Source organism: Leopardus geoffroyi, chromosome E1 (assembly GCF_018350155.1).
Source record: "Leopardus geoffroyi isolate Oge1 chromosome E1, O.geoffroyi_Oge1_pat1.0, whole genome shotgun sequence".
NCBI lineage: Eukaryota > Metazoa > Chordata > Mammalia > Carnivora > Felidae > Leopardus > Leopardus geoffroyi.
Window position 1 is genome coordinate 3973369 of NC_059330.1, and position 17117 is coordinate 3990485.

Genomic DNA, 17117 nt, shown 5'->3' on the forward strand with positions numbered 1-17117 from the left:
TAGACCTATTTTAAGCAGTGTAATGTCATTAAAAGCTAAGAGTTTGTCAGAGCTGGAAAATTCGTCCCTTCTGCTCAGGACAACAGGTTGCCAAATACAGGGAACAAGGGAAGTAGTGATTGCACGGTGCCCCTCAGATCACGTCTTGGGTGCCTTATATACTGAGTAACTTGTCGTTGATGGAGTGCTGCTAGGATCATTATCTCCATCGCATGTACGAGTAAACCAAGAATCAGGTTGAGTAACCTTCCCAAAGCAACACAGCTGAAGAAGGGACAGAGTCAGGGTTCAAGTACATGGGGGTCCGGCTTGAAAGCCTGTGTTCTTATCTTAACAAAAGCCACCCCAGCCACCCCTAAAACACATAAAGGAAAGCAAAAACATCACCACCGCAAAACCTAGGAGGACCACACACTCCAAAATTATGGTGTTTTGGGGGATTGTGTTTCTGGGTTGTGGGATTATGGCTGTTTATTCTTTTATGCACAGTGATTTTCTGTTCATCTTATTCAGACCCTTTTAGTTGCAAGTGACAGGAGTTTAACTGGATACAACTTAAGGAAAGGGCATTTATTGGCTTTATAAATGCCAATGGTATGTTATAAACTTGTGATCCCAGGCTTGTACCAGCTTCAGGTAAGGCTAGATCCAGGGTCAGATGATTGTCACTGGGTCTTTGGCTCTCTATGCCTTGTTGGCTTCATTCTCAGACCAGCTGTGCTCTGGTGATGGCAAGAGGGTCATGTAGTCTTTAGAGATTCAGAAAAACACTCAGGGAAGGATCTGATTGTCCCAGTGAGGTTCACATGTCCATTGCTGGGCAGGTGGCCCGCAGAATGAAATAATTTGTTCCTGTCGTGCATCTAACTTGATGCCTTTCGTACTTATTCCACTACTGACACATAAGAGACATTCACCAAACTCCTGAGTGGTTGAATCGGTTACATAGGTGTCAGCCTCTACTGTTTGTAAGGGTGGCTCGGGTTTTATAGTGAATGAAGACTTAGGTTAAGGAAGTTGCCCAAGGTCACCTAACTTTTACTTGGGGGAAATAGAATGGAACCCGAGTCTGTTTCAAAGTGCACAGGATCTCTTTCCTTATCACGATGTCTCGTGCCTCCTCAGTTCCCCAGCAGAGATGAGAGGACACTACAAGACCGGCTTCCTTCTGGCTGCACAGGGAAGGCGTCTTGTCCTGTGTCCCCCTCACCATCGCTGCCCCCTCCCTGGCTGTGCCTGGCGGCTCTTCCTACCTGGGAAGTCCAGGGCTAGCTAGACAGCCTCCTAAATTGCCTTTCAGTCTCCCTCTTCTGTCCTTTGATGGTTGGAAAAGGCACTGGGCTTAAGGGCGGAGAAGATCACAGAGAGGTTAAGTAACTTGCCCCAAGCCACACAGCAAGTAGATAGGAGAGTCAGCGTCCACATCTAGGAAATGTGACTCAGGGTTTGTCAACTTCTGCACTGGGGCCAGATAACTCTTTGCTGTGGGGGCTGCCCTGTGCGATAAGCATTTGTAAGCATTCTTCTCCCCACAGGTCGTGACTCACAACCAAAGATGTCTCTAGATATTGCCAAATGTGCCCCGGGGTGGGGGGGTCGGTGGGGTCAAAATCCTGACATTTGCTCTCTCGGAAAATTGGGCTGCCTGTGGAGGCCCGGCTGGGGACGCTTGAAGGTCAGGAGCGAGCTGACACGAAACTTCATTTTCCCTCTTGCAAGAAGAGGGCCAGAGCAATTTTTTTTTTTTTTGTCTGTTTGAGGTTATTTCTGTTTCAAGACCTGTGAAGGCCATAGAAGCTAGGTTTATTTGAAACTGGAATAGAAAACACAGGAACCGCTTTCTTCTCTGTCATCGGAATGATTCTCAAATCCGGCGAAAAGGGCTTATTTTTACCGTCCTGTAGACACTTTCGCACAGACCGTCTTTTTGGCAATTCATTTTATAGCGCTTGCACTCTTGCAGAATTAGGAACGGGACGGGGCAAGGAAAAGGCCCAAGAAGGTACCGTTTATTAAGCACCTACTATGCGCCCTGCAGGACACACACATCAGTTACACACATCAGTTTTTCTATTTGAATGGCGGCACAGCGAGGTGAGGTGGATGTGTGACTCTTTTAGATGTGGAATGAGGCCCAGAGAGATGCTCAGGGTCGCTTGGTTAGCAGAGTAGAGCCAGCCTGCTCTGACCTCCAGGTCCACACTTCTGGAACCACTCTGCTGCCTCTCAGCCCAGCCTCGCTCAGGATTTTCTCCTTCCGGACCCCACCCTGGGCGATCCTGCCCACCGCCATCCCCGGTGAGCCGTGTGAGAGGTTTTTTTTTTGCAGCTCTCCCAGCAAAGTACCAGGGCAGAGATTGGAATCCAGGCAGCCAGAGCCTGGAGGCTAAATCTTTTTTTTTTGAGAGAGAGAGAGCGCGCACAAGTGGGAGAGGGGCAGAGAGAGGAGGGCAGAGGATCCGAAGCAGGCTCTGTGCTGACAGCAGTGAGCCCGATCTGGGGCTTGAACTCATGAACCTCACAATCATGTCACGAGCTGAAGTCAGAGGCTCAACCTACTGAGCCACCCAGGCGCCCCCTGGAGGCTGATTCTTAATCCTGCTTGTGTGCTGTTTACTGAACTGGGTAGGACATTGAAAAGGGGAGACACAGAATGGGAAGCAGGCTCCAGGCTCCGAGCTGTCAGCACAGAGCCCGACGCGGGGCTCGAACTCACAAACCGCGAGATCATGACCTGAGCCGAGGTCGGACGCTCAACCGACTGAGCCACCCAGGCGCCCCTTGATGCATTTGAAATTAAATTTCGGACCTTGGTATACTTCCCTCCAAACACTTCACACGTGCTCCTTTTTCCTCGGCTTTTTCCTTGGCTCTTCCAAAATGCTGGGCTTAGAGCCTGGGGTGATGGGGCCACAAGCCACGATTCTGCAGCCACCAGAGGCCGTGAGAGGCAAGGCTTCCCCTAGAGCCTCTGCGGGGAGTGTGGCCTTGCTGACGCCTGCTCTGGGGCCTGGGGATGCTGATCTTGGCTGTCTGGCCTCCGGAACTGTGAGAGAATACATTTCTGCTGTTTTCAGCCCGCAGCGTGTGGGAATTTGCTCCTGAAGCCTCAGCAGTAACAAGTGAACACATAAGGGGCAGCACGGAGGGGCATGGTAGGATCGACGTGGGGTGAAGGGAGCTTCCGCATGATGCCAGGGCATGAAGCCTGGTTTGTCTGGGGCTCCCATGAAGACTGGGTCCCGCGGAGAGGCGGATGGGGCGGTTTAGCAGCCGGAAGATGGGAGATGTGGTGTGGACGCATTGAGTGGTGGCAGCGTGCCCAGCAAAAGGCACAGGAGGCGTAGACACACGGGGCCCAGCAGGATGGAGAGAAGAACAGGGCAGTCGCTCCAGAGATCGGAGCTGAGTCTGGCTGAGCGTGTGGGAGCTCCCAGGGCTCACGCCCCGGCTCTGCTCATTCAGCACCTTCTGTGCGTGAGGGGGTCTGGGAGGTCTAGAGACTGGCGGAGCAGTAAATTGTGGGGGACTCCCCAGAGGGGTCAGGTCCTGCAGAGTCCTGGCCCAGGGAGGGGTGAAGCGGGCCCAGGAGGAGGCCAGGGCTCACTGGTCTGTGCCTAATCTTGCTTCCTTCCCTCATTTCTTTGCAGCCTCAGCCTGAAGCCAGCAGAACCCCTGAGCACCTCCTGTCCCCATCGGCTCAGCTTCCCCTAGGCCAAAGCTTTGTGCAAAGCCACTTTCAAGCCCAGTATAGGTAAGAATCTAGGTAAGGGTGGGGTGGGCTTAGCAGGGATCGCCCAGACTTAGCTGCTGGTAACTGGTCTCCCAGCGCCACGCTGCTCCGAGATTGCAAAACAAAAGGAACACAAGACAACCCTTCTCTCTCCCACTGGAAATCCCAGGCAGCCACTCACTCCTTGTTGTCTCTGGCCGTTAGGATTTCTTCCTTCCCTTCTTGCTGGCTCCTGGGTCTCCCGTCTCCTCTTGAAGGGGGTTCTAACAGAGTGTGAATGCGGAGGCCAGGGTTTCGCCCGCAGGCGATCATGGAGAGGTTGTTCAGTTTACCAAGTAATTTCAAGTTCGAGATTTCCCATCAGCGTGGAGGATGTAAAAAAAAAAAAAAAAAATATATATATATATATATATATATATACATATATATATATATATGTATATAATTATGCAGGCTTTGACTTCAGAAAACTTCTCCTTGGGCTCTTCTATCTGTGACAGCGGAGAGATTCCTATAAGACAGCGTATTTCCAAGTACTATAATGTTTTCATGAGACATTGATTGCAGTGAGCGGTCTAAAGTGGGGAAGAAACCTCCCTGGGCTTTCTTGGAGGAGGTGTGCCTTTTGATGGGGGCTCCAAAGGCTGAATAGGATCGAATGGGCGGGAGCATATTCAGCAAGAACAGACAATCAGGACGCAGGGGAAACCATCGGTTACAGACAACCTCCTCTTGGTGACACAGTCCTTGGTTGCTTAGCCTACTGGGTACTTAAAAACGCTCCGAAGCGAGTCTGCGTTTTATTGTTGTGCATGAAGTAAGGCCCGTTTATTTCCCGAGAGATGCGGTGTGCATACTGGAGGGAACCTAGATTTCATGGCTAGCCATGAAAGCTACGTGCAGGGTGTCTGCCTTATTTATCTTCAGGTGCCCAGAGCAGAGGCTGCTTGAAACAAAAATGGGACAGGAAAAGAAGAAGAGAGGAGGAGAAAAGAACAGCTAGAAGGAGGGAAAGGGGAGCCTAAGGCCAGGGTCGGTTAGACTGCGGGGAAGGGACACCAGGTACCCCTCATTGGTGTCTTTGCACAACCAATTTACTTATTTCTTGGCTCATAGCGTTCTCTCTTCCCTCTTCCTCTCTTGTGCATGCATGCTCTCTTTCTTCCCTTCTTTCAAGTATCTGAGAGTTGGCTGTGGTGCATGGTCCACCGGTTACAGCCAGGAGCATCACTCCTTGGCCACGAGAGAGAAATTCCAACCAAAGACCCCACATGCTCTCTAGCTATTCAATTCTAGAGATGCCCGAGATATTTACTGTTTAATCTGCTACGAGCCCCTTACTTCTCGGTGCCAGAGTCCAGCTGTGAACCAGGCACAGCCCCTGTTCTCAAGGAGCTCACGTTCTGCTGGGGGAGGTGTTGGGTAACGCTCACACACGTCACAGCAGCTCTTTGAGGTAGTGATAATTGAAATGATAAGACACAGCTTGGGATGTGGGGGGTGGGAGGCGGCCAGCTTTAGATAAGGTAATCAGAAAGGTCTGGGAAGGCTTCTCAATAGAGGGGACATTTGAGCTGAGAACCTAGAGACAGTGAATCAGCTATTCGCATCTCTGAGGACAAGGTCATGCAGGCAGAGGAAAATGCAGAGGCAAAGGGCCTGGGGTTGGAATGATATTGGCACATCGAGGGACAGAAAGGCCAAGGGAGCAGCCAGGTGGGGAGGGGTGGGAGGTGAGGCTGGAGAGGTGGACGGGGGATGTGTCTAAGGTGTCCTGTCCAAGTGTGGGCTTCCGTCTGAAGGGCACAGGAAGCCACTGCAACATTTGAAGTGGGGTGTGGCTGAGGGACTATGGTGGGAGAGTGATGGTGCATGAGACCCCCGGGGAGGGGTGTAGCAGGGAAGATGGAGAGGAGTGCATGGGCTGGAATGTGTTCTGGATGTACACTCAACAGGTCTCGTTCATGACTCTAAGAGTGCAAGGGGAGGGCCTGAGAGAAAGGGAGGAATCTAGGGTGCCTCCTGGGATTTTATGGGGCGTTATCACTGGCAGGTGCTTTGAGATGCGTGTTACAGGTGTGAAAGGAAAAAAGTCTTGTTTTCTTTACACCCCTCTCTCCTCCTACCCCGCCTACAGACCCTCTGGCACCAGGCGCGTGGGCGTTTTCCCCACACCAGGCAATTCTGCAGTTCTCTGTGGACACCACCTGAGTGTCCTCCAGGGTGACTCCGTTCCAGACACTGTTTACCTGGACACAGCGTCCGATCCCACAGCTTAAGAGCTCAGTCCCACGAGACTGCTCCCCCCACCAGGCAAGAGTCCCCCCCCCACCCCCTGCCCCAAGTCCCGAGCTGTCACCTGTGCTTCTGACTGGCCGGCTACAGATCAGAGGTCCCCAGGGCCCCCTCCTCATGTTCGGTCACTTGCTAGAGCTGCTCACAGGACTCAGGCCAACAGTTAACTCACTAGATCAGCAACTCATTGTAAAAGGATACAACTCTGAACAGCCAGACGGAAAAGATGCTTCCGGCAAGGTGTGTGGCAGCCGGTGCAGGGTTTCCCTGCCCTCTCCCGGTGCGCCATTGCCCCAGGACCCCCACGTGTTCACCAGTCTGGAAGCTCTCCAGACCTCTCCTGGGAGCGTTTTTTTCTGTAGGCCTCCTTACCTTGGTGTGATTGATTACACCATTGATCCCTAGTGATTCATTCAACCTCTGGTCCTCCTTTCCTCCCTTGGAAGTGGAGGGGCGGGACTGAAACTTCCAACCCCCTCCCCCGCCCCCAACTGTTTCCCCTGGCCACCCGCCCTCATCCTCAGGTGTCTGAGGCTATCCCCGAGTCCCCTCATTAATATAACTCAGGTGTGGTTGAAAGGTGGCCCTTTTGTCCTTCTGGCTCCCATCTTTTAGGTAATTCCAAGAGTTTTAGGAGCCCTGTGCCAGGAACCAGGACCAAAACCAAATATGTATTTTCTTATTATAAATCACGTGATCACACGGTCTGTGATCGGCGTGGGCTCAGTCAGGGCATGATTCCTGAGCAACTGACTTTAAGCCGATCAGATATATTCAAGACTGCAAGCGCTCTCTGGGTAGATTACTGTAGGATGAAGAGTAACGAGTGAGGTGTTCAAGCTAAAAAGAAAAAAAAAAGGGGGGGACCAGTGACAGCTGAAAATACCTGCTTTGTGCCTGATAGTCTGTAGTAAAGAAAAAAATACAGTTAGGGATGTCCGTCTGGGCGAGGGCTTTTGAGCTCTGGGAAGCGATTTTCTAGAGTGGCCAATGGATACCAGCTCCAAGCTGGTGGTGTTTCCTGAGGCCCTGGGCACTCTTCAGGGAGGGCTTGCTGGGGATGGAAAGTCGCCGCGGTATCGGCCTTCTTTAAGAGAGGATTCACTGTGGGTGAAATCAGAGACCCCCGTGCAGTGAGGGTGCCGCCTCCCTTTTAGGGTGTTGGGTTTTCGGCTTTGGCTTTGGCCTCAGGGTGCTGAAGGTTACGGGCTACAGGGAAAATAATCAGTTATTCCATATGGTTCGTACCACAACCTAAAAAAACCTCCGTGAGCTTCATAACCTCGGAGCGCCGCTGTGTTGGAGTTTGGGCCACAGGCGGGGAGGCGGTGGGAGTGCACCTGCGGGGGGGGGGGGGGGGGGGTACGTGCGCATGCGCGCCTGTGGGTATGCGCATGCGCACCTGCGTGTATTCATTTCTTCTGCGCTCCTGGCTTTTATTCGCAGAGAAGTCTTACCTGGTCCCCGTAACAGGCAGCATTTCCCCTATGGCCGAGCGTGTTTGTGAAGGCTTTCTCACAGCCGATCTCCGAGAGGTGACATCTTACCTGTGTGTCCTCAGAGTCACCATTGCCGGTGGAGACATCGGGTCCTCTGTCCTGGGAGCAGGTGGCGCAGGGTGGGCGTGAGGGGTAGGGTGTGTCTGCGGCCGCAGGGAGAGGTCGGAGTAGGGCATCATCAAGGGCCCGGGGCTCACTTCTGGGCATTTATACTTGGCGGAAAGCCAAGGGCAGTTCTGAGGCTTCTTGGTGGCTCCCCAGGTTGGCTTTTGCGTCGGAAGCAATTTGATGGAATTTAAGACACAAAATAGATGAATATATGGGAAGGGGCTGGCGGGGGTGGGGGGGCGGGTAGCGGGGAGAGGGAAACAAACCACAAGAGACTCTTAAAGATAGAGAACAAACGGGGTTGGGGAGGCTAGATGGGGGATGGGCATTAAGGAGGCCATTTGTGAGGATGAGCACTGGGCCTTATATGTAAGTGATGAAACCCTGGGTTCTAGCCCTGAGGGAGCCGTGAAGGGCAGCAGGGTGGTTTTCTGCCCCCTCCCCCACTCCCTACCCCGTGAGAGCTTGGGGGACAATAGCACAGGGCTGCAAATGGCCAGCAGGGATGGTGAGGACATGGTGAGGTTAGAAGGTCTCCTGAGGTCACGTGTCGGGGTGGCTGAAGCCTGGAAACGTCCCTGATCTGTGGGTCCCATTCACTCTGTCGTCATTACTCATCTTTGAAAAACAGGTGTATTTCACATCCCTTCCGCAGTCTATTCTGAAGACCGTACATTTTGCTTCGCTTAGCTTTTGTAGACTTAACACAGTGGATAACTCAAAGAAAAATATTCTTTTTCATTTGTTTGCTTAAGTGCAAAAACAGGGATTTGGAAATTTCCCAGTGACAAAAATACATCCTCCGGGCTTACTTCAATCTAGGTACATGATGGGTAAAGGTGGGAGAAGGATTCAGAGAAACAGGGTGGCAGAGGGGACCCCACAAACGCCAGGTCCCCCTTCTCTCTGGAGCTCGATGCCTGGTATGCACCGTTTTTTACCAGGGCGTTAGCATGGTTTTCCCAAAGGGAAGTTTCCCAGAGTTATTGGACGTTAAAGTCTCAGGACTGTCTTCAGAAGTCATGGATGGCTGTTAACTTGTACCCAGAAGAGCTGACCTGCTCTGGCCAGCTCACTCAGGGTCACCTGCGCCCGCACCCTGAAATCCTCAGGCTTTCTTGCTTGTCCCTGGTTTTTCCCATTTGGTCTGCTCCCAGGGAAACCACTCAAGCTGGGCTGGTGCTCTGCGCAGAGACTCTGGAAACCAGCCTGTGATCCCAGCCCCGGTTTCCTTGCTGACCGGTGTAAGAGCACGGCTGTCAGCTGGGTGGTGTTCCTTGTTCCCAAGGGAGAAGGCAGTGTAGATTTTAGGACAAGGCACGCAGCATCCAGAAATCCCTTACATCTTGGAAGAATGCATCACAAGATTAAGGAAATAAAACTGGAGTACCCGTGGGGAATATAAAAGTTTCACTTGATTTTCAGGGACCACATGCTTAAGTGAGGGAGTGTTTAGTTTGAAAAAGTTTAAAGAATATATACTGTGTGTATAATTTCTCTGAAACAATTTTTTTTTATTGTCTATTCATTTTTGAGGGACAGAGACAGACCGTGAGTGGGGGAGGGGTAGAGAGAGAGAGATTCAGAATCCACGAAGCAGGCTCCAGGCTCTGAGCCATCAGCACAGAGCTCGACATGGGGCTCGAACTCACAAACCGCGAGATCATGACCTGAGCCGAAGTCGGACACTGAGCCACTCAGGCGCCCCATAACTTCTCTGAAACAGTTGATGTCCCTCTTTCGTTTATACTAAAGACAGCAGGAATGGTGATGAACTTGGACCCTGGAACCTGAGCTTTGCTCTGCCGCTTAAGAGCTGTGTGTCCTTGGGACTGTTGCTTAACTTCTCTGTGCTTAGTCTTCTCATCTGCAAAATGGGAATAATACTGGCGGCTATGGGTAGTGAGTGAGTTATTATACTCACAGTGGTTGGAACAATGCCCAATTCATAGTAAACCCTGTTACAATATTAGCTATTTAGCTATTAGGCGCTTTTTTCTGAACTCTGTTTCCTCACTGGTACAATCAGGAGGGTGGACTCCCTCAGTGGTTCTGCCTTCTGGCTGAACACTAGTGTCCCCGGGAGAGCTGTTGACATCCTGATGCCTGAGCCTCTCTCCCTGCCTCCCTCGAAACAAAATCTATGGGAAAAGGGCCAAGACATTTGCGTTTTTAGGAAAGCCTCCTCTGTGATTCTGGGACACCGTGAGGCTGAGAACCAGGGGAGGAGATGGTCCTGAGATGCCTTCCAGGTTGCGAGCCATCATGCCGTTTCTCTCTCGAGGGGTGTTCGCTTCCCTTCCCGTTCTCCGTGCGCTAAACGTGTGCAATTAAACTTTTTTTCCTTCTTTGAAAAATTGAGGTGAAGGTTCCATAACATAAAATCAACAATTTAAAAGTGTACTTTTTGGGAACATCTGGGTGGCTGAGTCAGTGAAGCGGCCGACTTCGGCTCGGGTCATGATCTCGAGGTCCGTGGGTTCGAGGCCCTGCTTGGGGCTCTGGGCTGACAGCTCGGAGCCTGGACCCTGCTTCGGATTGTGTGTCCCCCTCTGTCTCTGCCCCTCCCCTGCTTGTGCTCTTTCTCTCTTAACAATAAATAAACATTAAAACAATTAAAAATAAAAGGGTACAGTTTCACCGCACGGACGTTCACAGTCCTGTGTAACCACCACCTCTGTCTAGCTCCTCACCATTTTCATCACCAGAAAGAAGACTGGGTACCCCGTTAAGCCTTCCTCCCCGCCCCTGGCATCCTCCGATCTGCTGTCTGTCTCTGTGGCTTTACCTATTCTGCATTTATCCATTTAGCCACTGATGGGCATTTGGGTTGCTTCTACCTTCTGGCTATTGTGAATAATGCTGCTGTGAACATTTGTGCACAAGTATTTGTATGAGCACCTGTTTTCTTTCTTTCTTTCTTTCTTTCTTTCTTTCTTTCTTTCAACATTTTCTTTTTTGAGGGATGCAGAGAGACAGAGCATGAGCAGGGGAGGGGCAGAGAGAGAGAGAGGGAGACACAGAATCCGAAGCAGGCTCCGGGCTCTGAGCTGTCGGCACAGAGCCCGACGTGGGACTCAAACTCACGAACCGTGGGATCGTGGCCTGAGCTGAAGTCGGACACTTAACCGACTGAGCCACCCAGGCGCCCCTGAGGACCTCTTTTCAACTCTTTTGGGGAATGTACCTACCAGGGGATTGCTGGGTCGTCCGATAATTCTTTATTTCACTTCTTGAGGGTCTTCTCGACCGCACGTGATTGACCTTGAAACTCTGTTTTTGGCCCTCACAGATCTTCCTTGACCTGTCCCCACTGCCTGAAACAGAGCAACACCTTCGATCCTTTCCTGTGTGTGTCACTACCTATCCCCTTGCGCCAGACGAGGTACGTGAACTTGAATCCCGTCCTTAGGCCCTCCTGGGTACCTTCTGCCTTGCACCTACAGTTCTGTCTGTCTGGCTTCTCAGCCAGCGTCTCTCTAGAAGCCAGCCTCGCAAAGCTGGTGATGGTCAGTTGTTGAATGTCGACACCGTGAGAGGCTACCACGTCCCTTCTTTGGCTGCAGAAGGAACTATCCACAGCACTTCTGTCTGTTGGCACCGTAGCCAGGCTTTCGTCTCTGGCCTGCTGGGAAGCTGGCACGGGCCTGTCACTACCTCCCGGCAGACCAGGGGCCAACCTAAAAAAAAAAAAAAAAAAAAAAAATTTGTCGCCACCTGCTTCTCCCTGCTTTGCTTCCAAATCCTTTTTGCTCTTTGTGAAGGTGTAGGAAGACGGTTTCTTTCAGGAGCAGAGAAAAAGGGAAGGGGGTGTCGAAGGAGAGGAGAAAAACAGAAGAGAGGAGGGTAGGGTTCAGTAAGAGGCATGGTGGGCTGGGCTTTTACAAGTAAGAGGCACGTAGTATAGGAGTTCTAGGAGGCCGGGTCTTGGCATGTGACCGCTAAGACACCTGGCCAATGTCGGCCTCGTGGCCGTTTGGTGAGCACTGCATTGGCACTGAGACGGCTCTCTCCCTCGTTTTCTCCGAAAATATCATCTCTTGTGCCCTCCGCTGCTGACCTCCATCTCTAGGGTGCAGCTGAAGATACGGAGCTCCACACGGCCTCTCCTGGCCACTTGATTCCCATTTCTGCCCCCTCTGTGCTGCAAATGCACCACCGGCTTGTCCGTCACCGGTGATGCCTACTGATGGTTGTGAGCTCAGATTCCCGGCCTGACGCAGCATCGCACGGTGGTTGGGAACGCTGACTCCGGGGCTCATCTGTCCGGGGTTCACATCCCAGCTCTGTCCGTGAGCGGTGCAGGAAGGAACACAAGGCACACTGGATGACCTAGAGGAGTGAGCCCCAGTGCGCTGGTGGGGACAGTAGGAAGTAGGATGAGACACACAAGAGAGTGTCCAAGGGAAAAGAGTCCAGAGGGGCTTGAGGCGGGGGACGTGGGGGAGGGTGGGCGGAGGGCAGAAGGAAAAGTGTCCTATTACTGAGGGGAGTTTCTTTTTTTTTTAATTTTTTTTTTTCAACGTTTATTTATTTTTGGGACAGAGAGAGACAGAGCATGAACGGGGGAGGGGCAGAGAGAGAGGGAGACACAGAATCGGAAACAGGCTCCAGGCTCTGAGCCATCAGCCCAGAGCCTGACGCGGGGCTCGAACTCACGGACCGCGAGATCGTGACCTGGCTAAAGTCGGACGCTCAACCGACTGCGCCACCCAGGCGCCCCGAGGGGAGTTTCAATAAAGGACAGCATCATCAGTGGTCTTGAATCGTAGTGGAAGAAGCTTGACCATTTTACATAACAGATTTCAGTTTGCTTTTGTTGAAGGCGATGGATTTAACAAACGGAACCTTGAGATCGCAGATCTGTACTGTGATTGTCAATCAGATGCCTTTTATTTTCAACTAGCTTTAGAAAACTATGCGGGGAGCGGAGACCCTCGGGGATTTGGCTCTCCGCCGCCACCTGGTGACGGTATACCTAAAGTACAGTTGGCTTGACCCTGAAGCAGAGATTAGCCTAAGTGTGTTGGACTTTGACCCAATGTCAGTGGTGTTGGCAGTTCATGTCCATCCTGTAAGGATGTGGACACCTTCGTGTTTTCCAGATTCTTGAGCGTCACGTTGGTCTTCCCCTCGAAGAGCCAGCGGTTCCTGCGGGTTGGCCTGGCCGTGCCAATCCTCAGCACAGTGGCATCCCTGAGGAAGATGGTCGCAGAGGAAGGCGGCGTCCCTGCGGATGAGGTGTGACGGAATTGCACGGGGGGCCCGGTCACCGAATGACTGGAATGCTAACTGGGCCCGCTGACCAGGGCTGTTTAGGCTAATTTCTGGTTCCCAGGTGACTCCCTGGTGACTCGTGAGTTTCTGTTTGATTGGTGACAGTCCCTGGTGTCTGTCTGGGATGACCGAGCCTTGACCTCTCCCTGCGTTTACTCAGAATTGCCAGAAAAGGATGAGCAAAATCGTCATAATTGCGACCCTAGTAATTGCGACGCCAGCAAACCCTCCGTGGTGTTTCCCAAGTGCTGGGCGCCACTTTATGAACTTCATTCGTAGCCGCTTTCATTGTCATCACCTTGCGAAGTCAGTACCACAGTTCTCCTCCTCCTACCGGTGAGCCGAGAGGGGGCCCTGAGAGGTTAAGTGACCCGCCCGAGGTCACACAGCTGGTGAGCAGCTGACCCAGGATTTGCACGCAGGTGGTTTGACTTCACGGCCCGAGCTGTGTACTTCCGCTCCTGAGAATAGGAACCAGGATACTGAAGGGGCGATAAGTGACAAACGAGCAGCTACTGAGGATGTGTGAGAGAGGAGGTTTAGGGGAGACTGGGAGGGCTGTGCACTGCCTTTTTTTTTAAAGGGGTCGGATTTACTGTGACTTTGAGGGCAGAACTCGCAACAGGGACCCCTGTGAGAGGGCAGGGTGGAGGTGACGGTGGTCAACAGCCATGTGGCATAATGGGAAGGGTTTGGAATAGGGTCCTTCTTAGGATTCAGTCAATCTCTACTTTTCTGACCTTGGACAAAGTAAGCAACCTTTGTCCTCTGCGTCTTTAACTGTAAAATGCAAATTTTACATTTCCCCCTGACGACCTCACAGCATTTTTTTTTTTTTTTCAAATTAAAAAAAAAAAAAGTGTTGGGGCACCTGGGTGGCTCAGTCGGTTGAGCGTCCGACTTCGGCTCAGGTCACGATCTCGCGGTCCGTGAGTTCGAGCCCCGCGTCAGGCTCTGTGCTGACAGCTCGGAGCCTGGAGCCTGTTTCAGATTCTGTGTCTCCCTCTCTCTCTGCCTCTCCCCCGCTCATGCTCTGTCTCTCTCTCTCCCTGTCAAAAATAAATAAACAAAAAAATTTTTTTAATGTTTAGCCTTTCTGTTTAGGAATAACACACATGCTATAAAGGATGCGCACCTTGAGGGTATGGTTTGTTGAGTTCTGTGCACATCCATCCATGTAACCTCCAAGATTACTCACTCTGTGGGCTCCTTCCTGCCCCCACCCAATCAGTGCCTCTGATCTTATCAGCGTTTTTACCGGGGTATCACGTGGGGGAAAAGCGTGTATCTTGCTTGGTGAACTCAAAGTGCTCTTTGGGGATATATTGAGAGAGAAAGAGAAAATAGGACAGAGGGTGACAGTCTTGGGAGAAAAACCACAGGGGAAAAAAATACCCAAAGGGGGATGTCTGTGAGGTGGAGTTTGCACAATTCAAAGAGTAAAATAATTGTCAGAAATTTGAGAAGTGTGGTGCGTAGGGAGGTAGGAATCACTTGGGATTTCTAAATGCACAGGCAGGCATTTTGATCGGAACTTCAACTCTGCTTTATTTTAACTGGCGGGTTTATTCCCCTTACATTATCTATGATCATGGATATACTTGGATTTGTTTGTATTTTCTTTTTATGCTTTCTGTTTACCCTGCTTTCTCTTTGATTCCTTTCCCTCTTCTTTACTGCTTCTGTTCTATTGAGCAATTTTTATTCCAGCTCTTCTGCTTTGGAACATATATATGCTATTTCTATGCTTCTTTAGTGGTTGTCCTTAAAACGCCAACATGCATAATTTAGCAAAGTCTTCTGTTAATCTTCCCAAACAGCACAAGGATCTTGGCGTGCTTCAATCTCCCTTCCGCCGTTTTATTACTGTGGATATTATTGTCCAGTATTTTTTTCAATATTTATTTATTTTGAGAGAGAAAGAGAACATGAGTGCATGAGCAGGGGAGGGCCAGAGAGAGAGGGAGAGAGAATCCCAAGCAGTCTCTGCACTCAGCATGGAGCCCAATATGGGGCTTGATCCCCTGACCTGAGATCATCAAGAGTCCTGATATCAAGAGTCCAGTGCTCAAACCGACTGAGCCACCCAGGCGGCCCCGATTGTCCGGTATTTTAATCTCTCCTCCCCTTTCTCCAGGTGTAGTAATGGTACTAGTTGTTATTATTGTGGATTTATGTAGTCAGCGCATGTTTACATTTACTAATGTCTACCCTTTTCTTTGGCTCATCATTTCTTCTTAAAACTCAAGTTTTTTTTCTGGATTCTGTTTGTTTGTTTTAACCCTGAAATGCATCTCTTACAAGAGAATTTTGTAGCTAGTGTGCCTTGAATGGGCTAGATGTGTTGAGATGTTGATTCCTTCAGCCCTCGAGGTGACAGGACCCTCAAGGTGGTCACCCCTTTTCTTTGCTACAAGACCAACTTCTGCTTATCCCGGTGTTCCATCAAAATAAACTCCACATTTACCGTGATGTGAAAAAAGTTGGCAAAACTAGAAGTTCTTTCACTGGAGATCTGTTAACAGTAAACACTCTTAACTTTTCATCTGAAGAGAGCTTTATTGTATTGTCACTGCCTGCATGATAGTTTAACTGGGTATAAAATTTAAAAACAAACCCCCCCCCTCTCCAATTTTCTTCCCCCATCTCTTCCCTCAGCAGTTTGAGGGAAGAGATTGTTGCCATTGGGGTATCTGTGGCCAATCTAATTGTTATACCTATTCTGTTTTATTATGAAGAATAAGTAGTGTTTTTCACCTAAAAGGGTAAAAAAGATGTTTGAGACTACCAGTGGCTTTTAGATTTCTTGCTTAAGTTTCCTTCGAGAAATCAAGAGGGAAAATTATCTTCCTTATTCCAGGTGATCTTAGTTGAACTGTGTCCCAGTGGATTCCAGCGGTCTTTCTTTGATGAAGAGGACCTGAATACCATTGCAGAGGGAGATAATGTATATGCCTTCCACGCCCCTCCACCACCTGGCCAGGAGATGCTCTCGGGTACGATGTTGCTTTGCGTAACCGTATTTGGATATTATGAGTTATACATTTGAGAGTGTACTCCTTGCATGCTAAGGCATAAGACATTTACTTTTTGAATTTGGACCTGTCAGGCTTATTTTCTCTGATATTTGCTGTACAGATGGTTGATTATCAAGAATTATCTAATCACTCAGGGGTTCTCAAAACCTTGATGAGTATCAGAGTCACATGGAAAGCTTGTTGAGGCAGAGGTGTGAGTCCTACACACACAGTTTCTGGTTGAGTAGGTCTGGGGTAGGACCCGAGAACTTGCATGTCTGACGGGTTCCCGGGGTGCTGCTCCTCCTGGTCCTGGGACCACCCTTTGAGAATCACTATTCAGAATAGGTGCCCGGGTGATCTTTGTCTTTAGGACTCTTGTAGTTCAAGGCCTGTGTTTGCTTGAAGTAAAATGGTTACAGATTGGAGCAGTAGATGGCCAGAAAGGTTATTAAATGACTTTTGTTAACAACCCCACTTCCTGATGCTTGCTTTTCCTGAACTTTGCACTGATCTAGAAGGTCAGTATCCGACAGTCTTCTGTGGCAGTTCATTATACATTCTGGCCCAATTAGCTAGTCAAGAAGGTCTGTATTTGGAGGAGCCTGGGCCAGCGTTGCCATATAGCCCAAGTGAATCCTTTGCCCTTGGTCATAACCTCAGCCAGCCTAGGTGGCAGGCCGTGGGAACCAGGTGTCTGGTTTCTCTGAGTCAACAGGGAGCCCCTGTGCCTGGAATCTGGAACAGGGCATTGACTGGCCCTGATTATGTTATAGTTCAATGAAAAGGCCTTCATGTCAGGTTCAGTCAAAGGTAACACACCTGTGCTTTGAAAGTCAAATTTTCAGACCGGAGTGGAAATTGAAGATTGTCTAACTCTTCCACATCCTCAAGGGTGAAGATTCTTACCTTCTATGTGTTCTTCTTTTGTTGGCTGAGAAAGCCAGAGCCAACCCATGGCTCTCTGATCAAGGCATAAAAGCGGCCCGAATCATTTTGGAGTATTTTTCAGATTGGTTTTGGGAAGTGTTCACTAAAATCCCTGCCCACGTTTTAATCTTATGGGCTGAACACAATGGCAAATTCACTACCACGTGTATGACCTTTGTATACCAGGTATCAAATGGCACAGGGGTCACATATCTTAATATCTCTTTCCTTAAAGTGCTCTGGAGTCTCCCAGGGGTG

At 50.3% G+C, this 17117-nt stretch overlaps 1 protein-coding gene across 2 annotated transcripts in view; it reads left to right on the top strand.

Annotated features, from left to right (window-relative positions):
* Positions 1-17117, top strand: part of USP43 (ubiquitin specific peptidase 43) — a 62141-nt gene that overhangs the window by 14251 nt on the left and 30773 nt on the right. For both annotated transcript variants that reach the window (XM_045487359.1, XM_045487360.1), the window contains exons 3-6: positions 3651-3754; positions 10928-11020; positions 12741-12876; positions 15773-15908. In XM_045487359.1, the coding sequence (XP_045343315.1) occupies positions 3651-3754; positions 10928-11020; positions 12741-12876; positions 15773-15908 (469 nt within the window). The remainder of the gene's footprint in view (positions 1-3650; positions 3755-10927; positions 11021-12740; positions 12877-15772; positions 15909-17117) is intronic.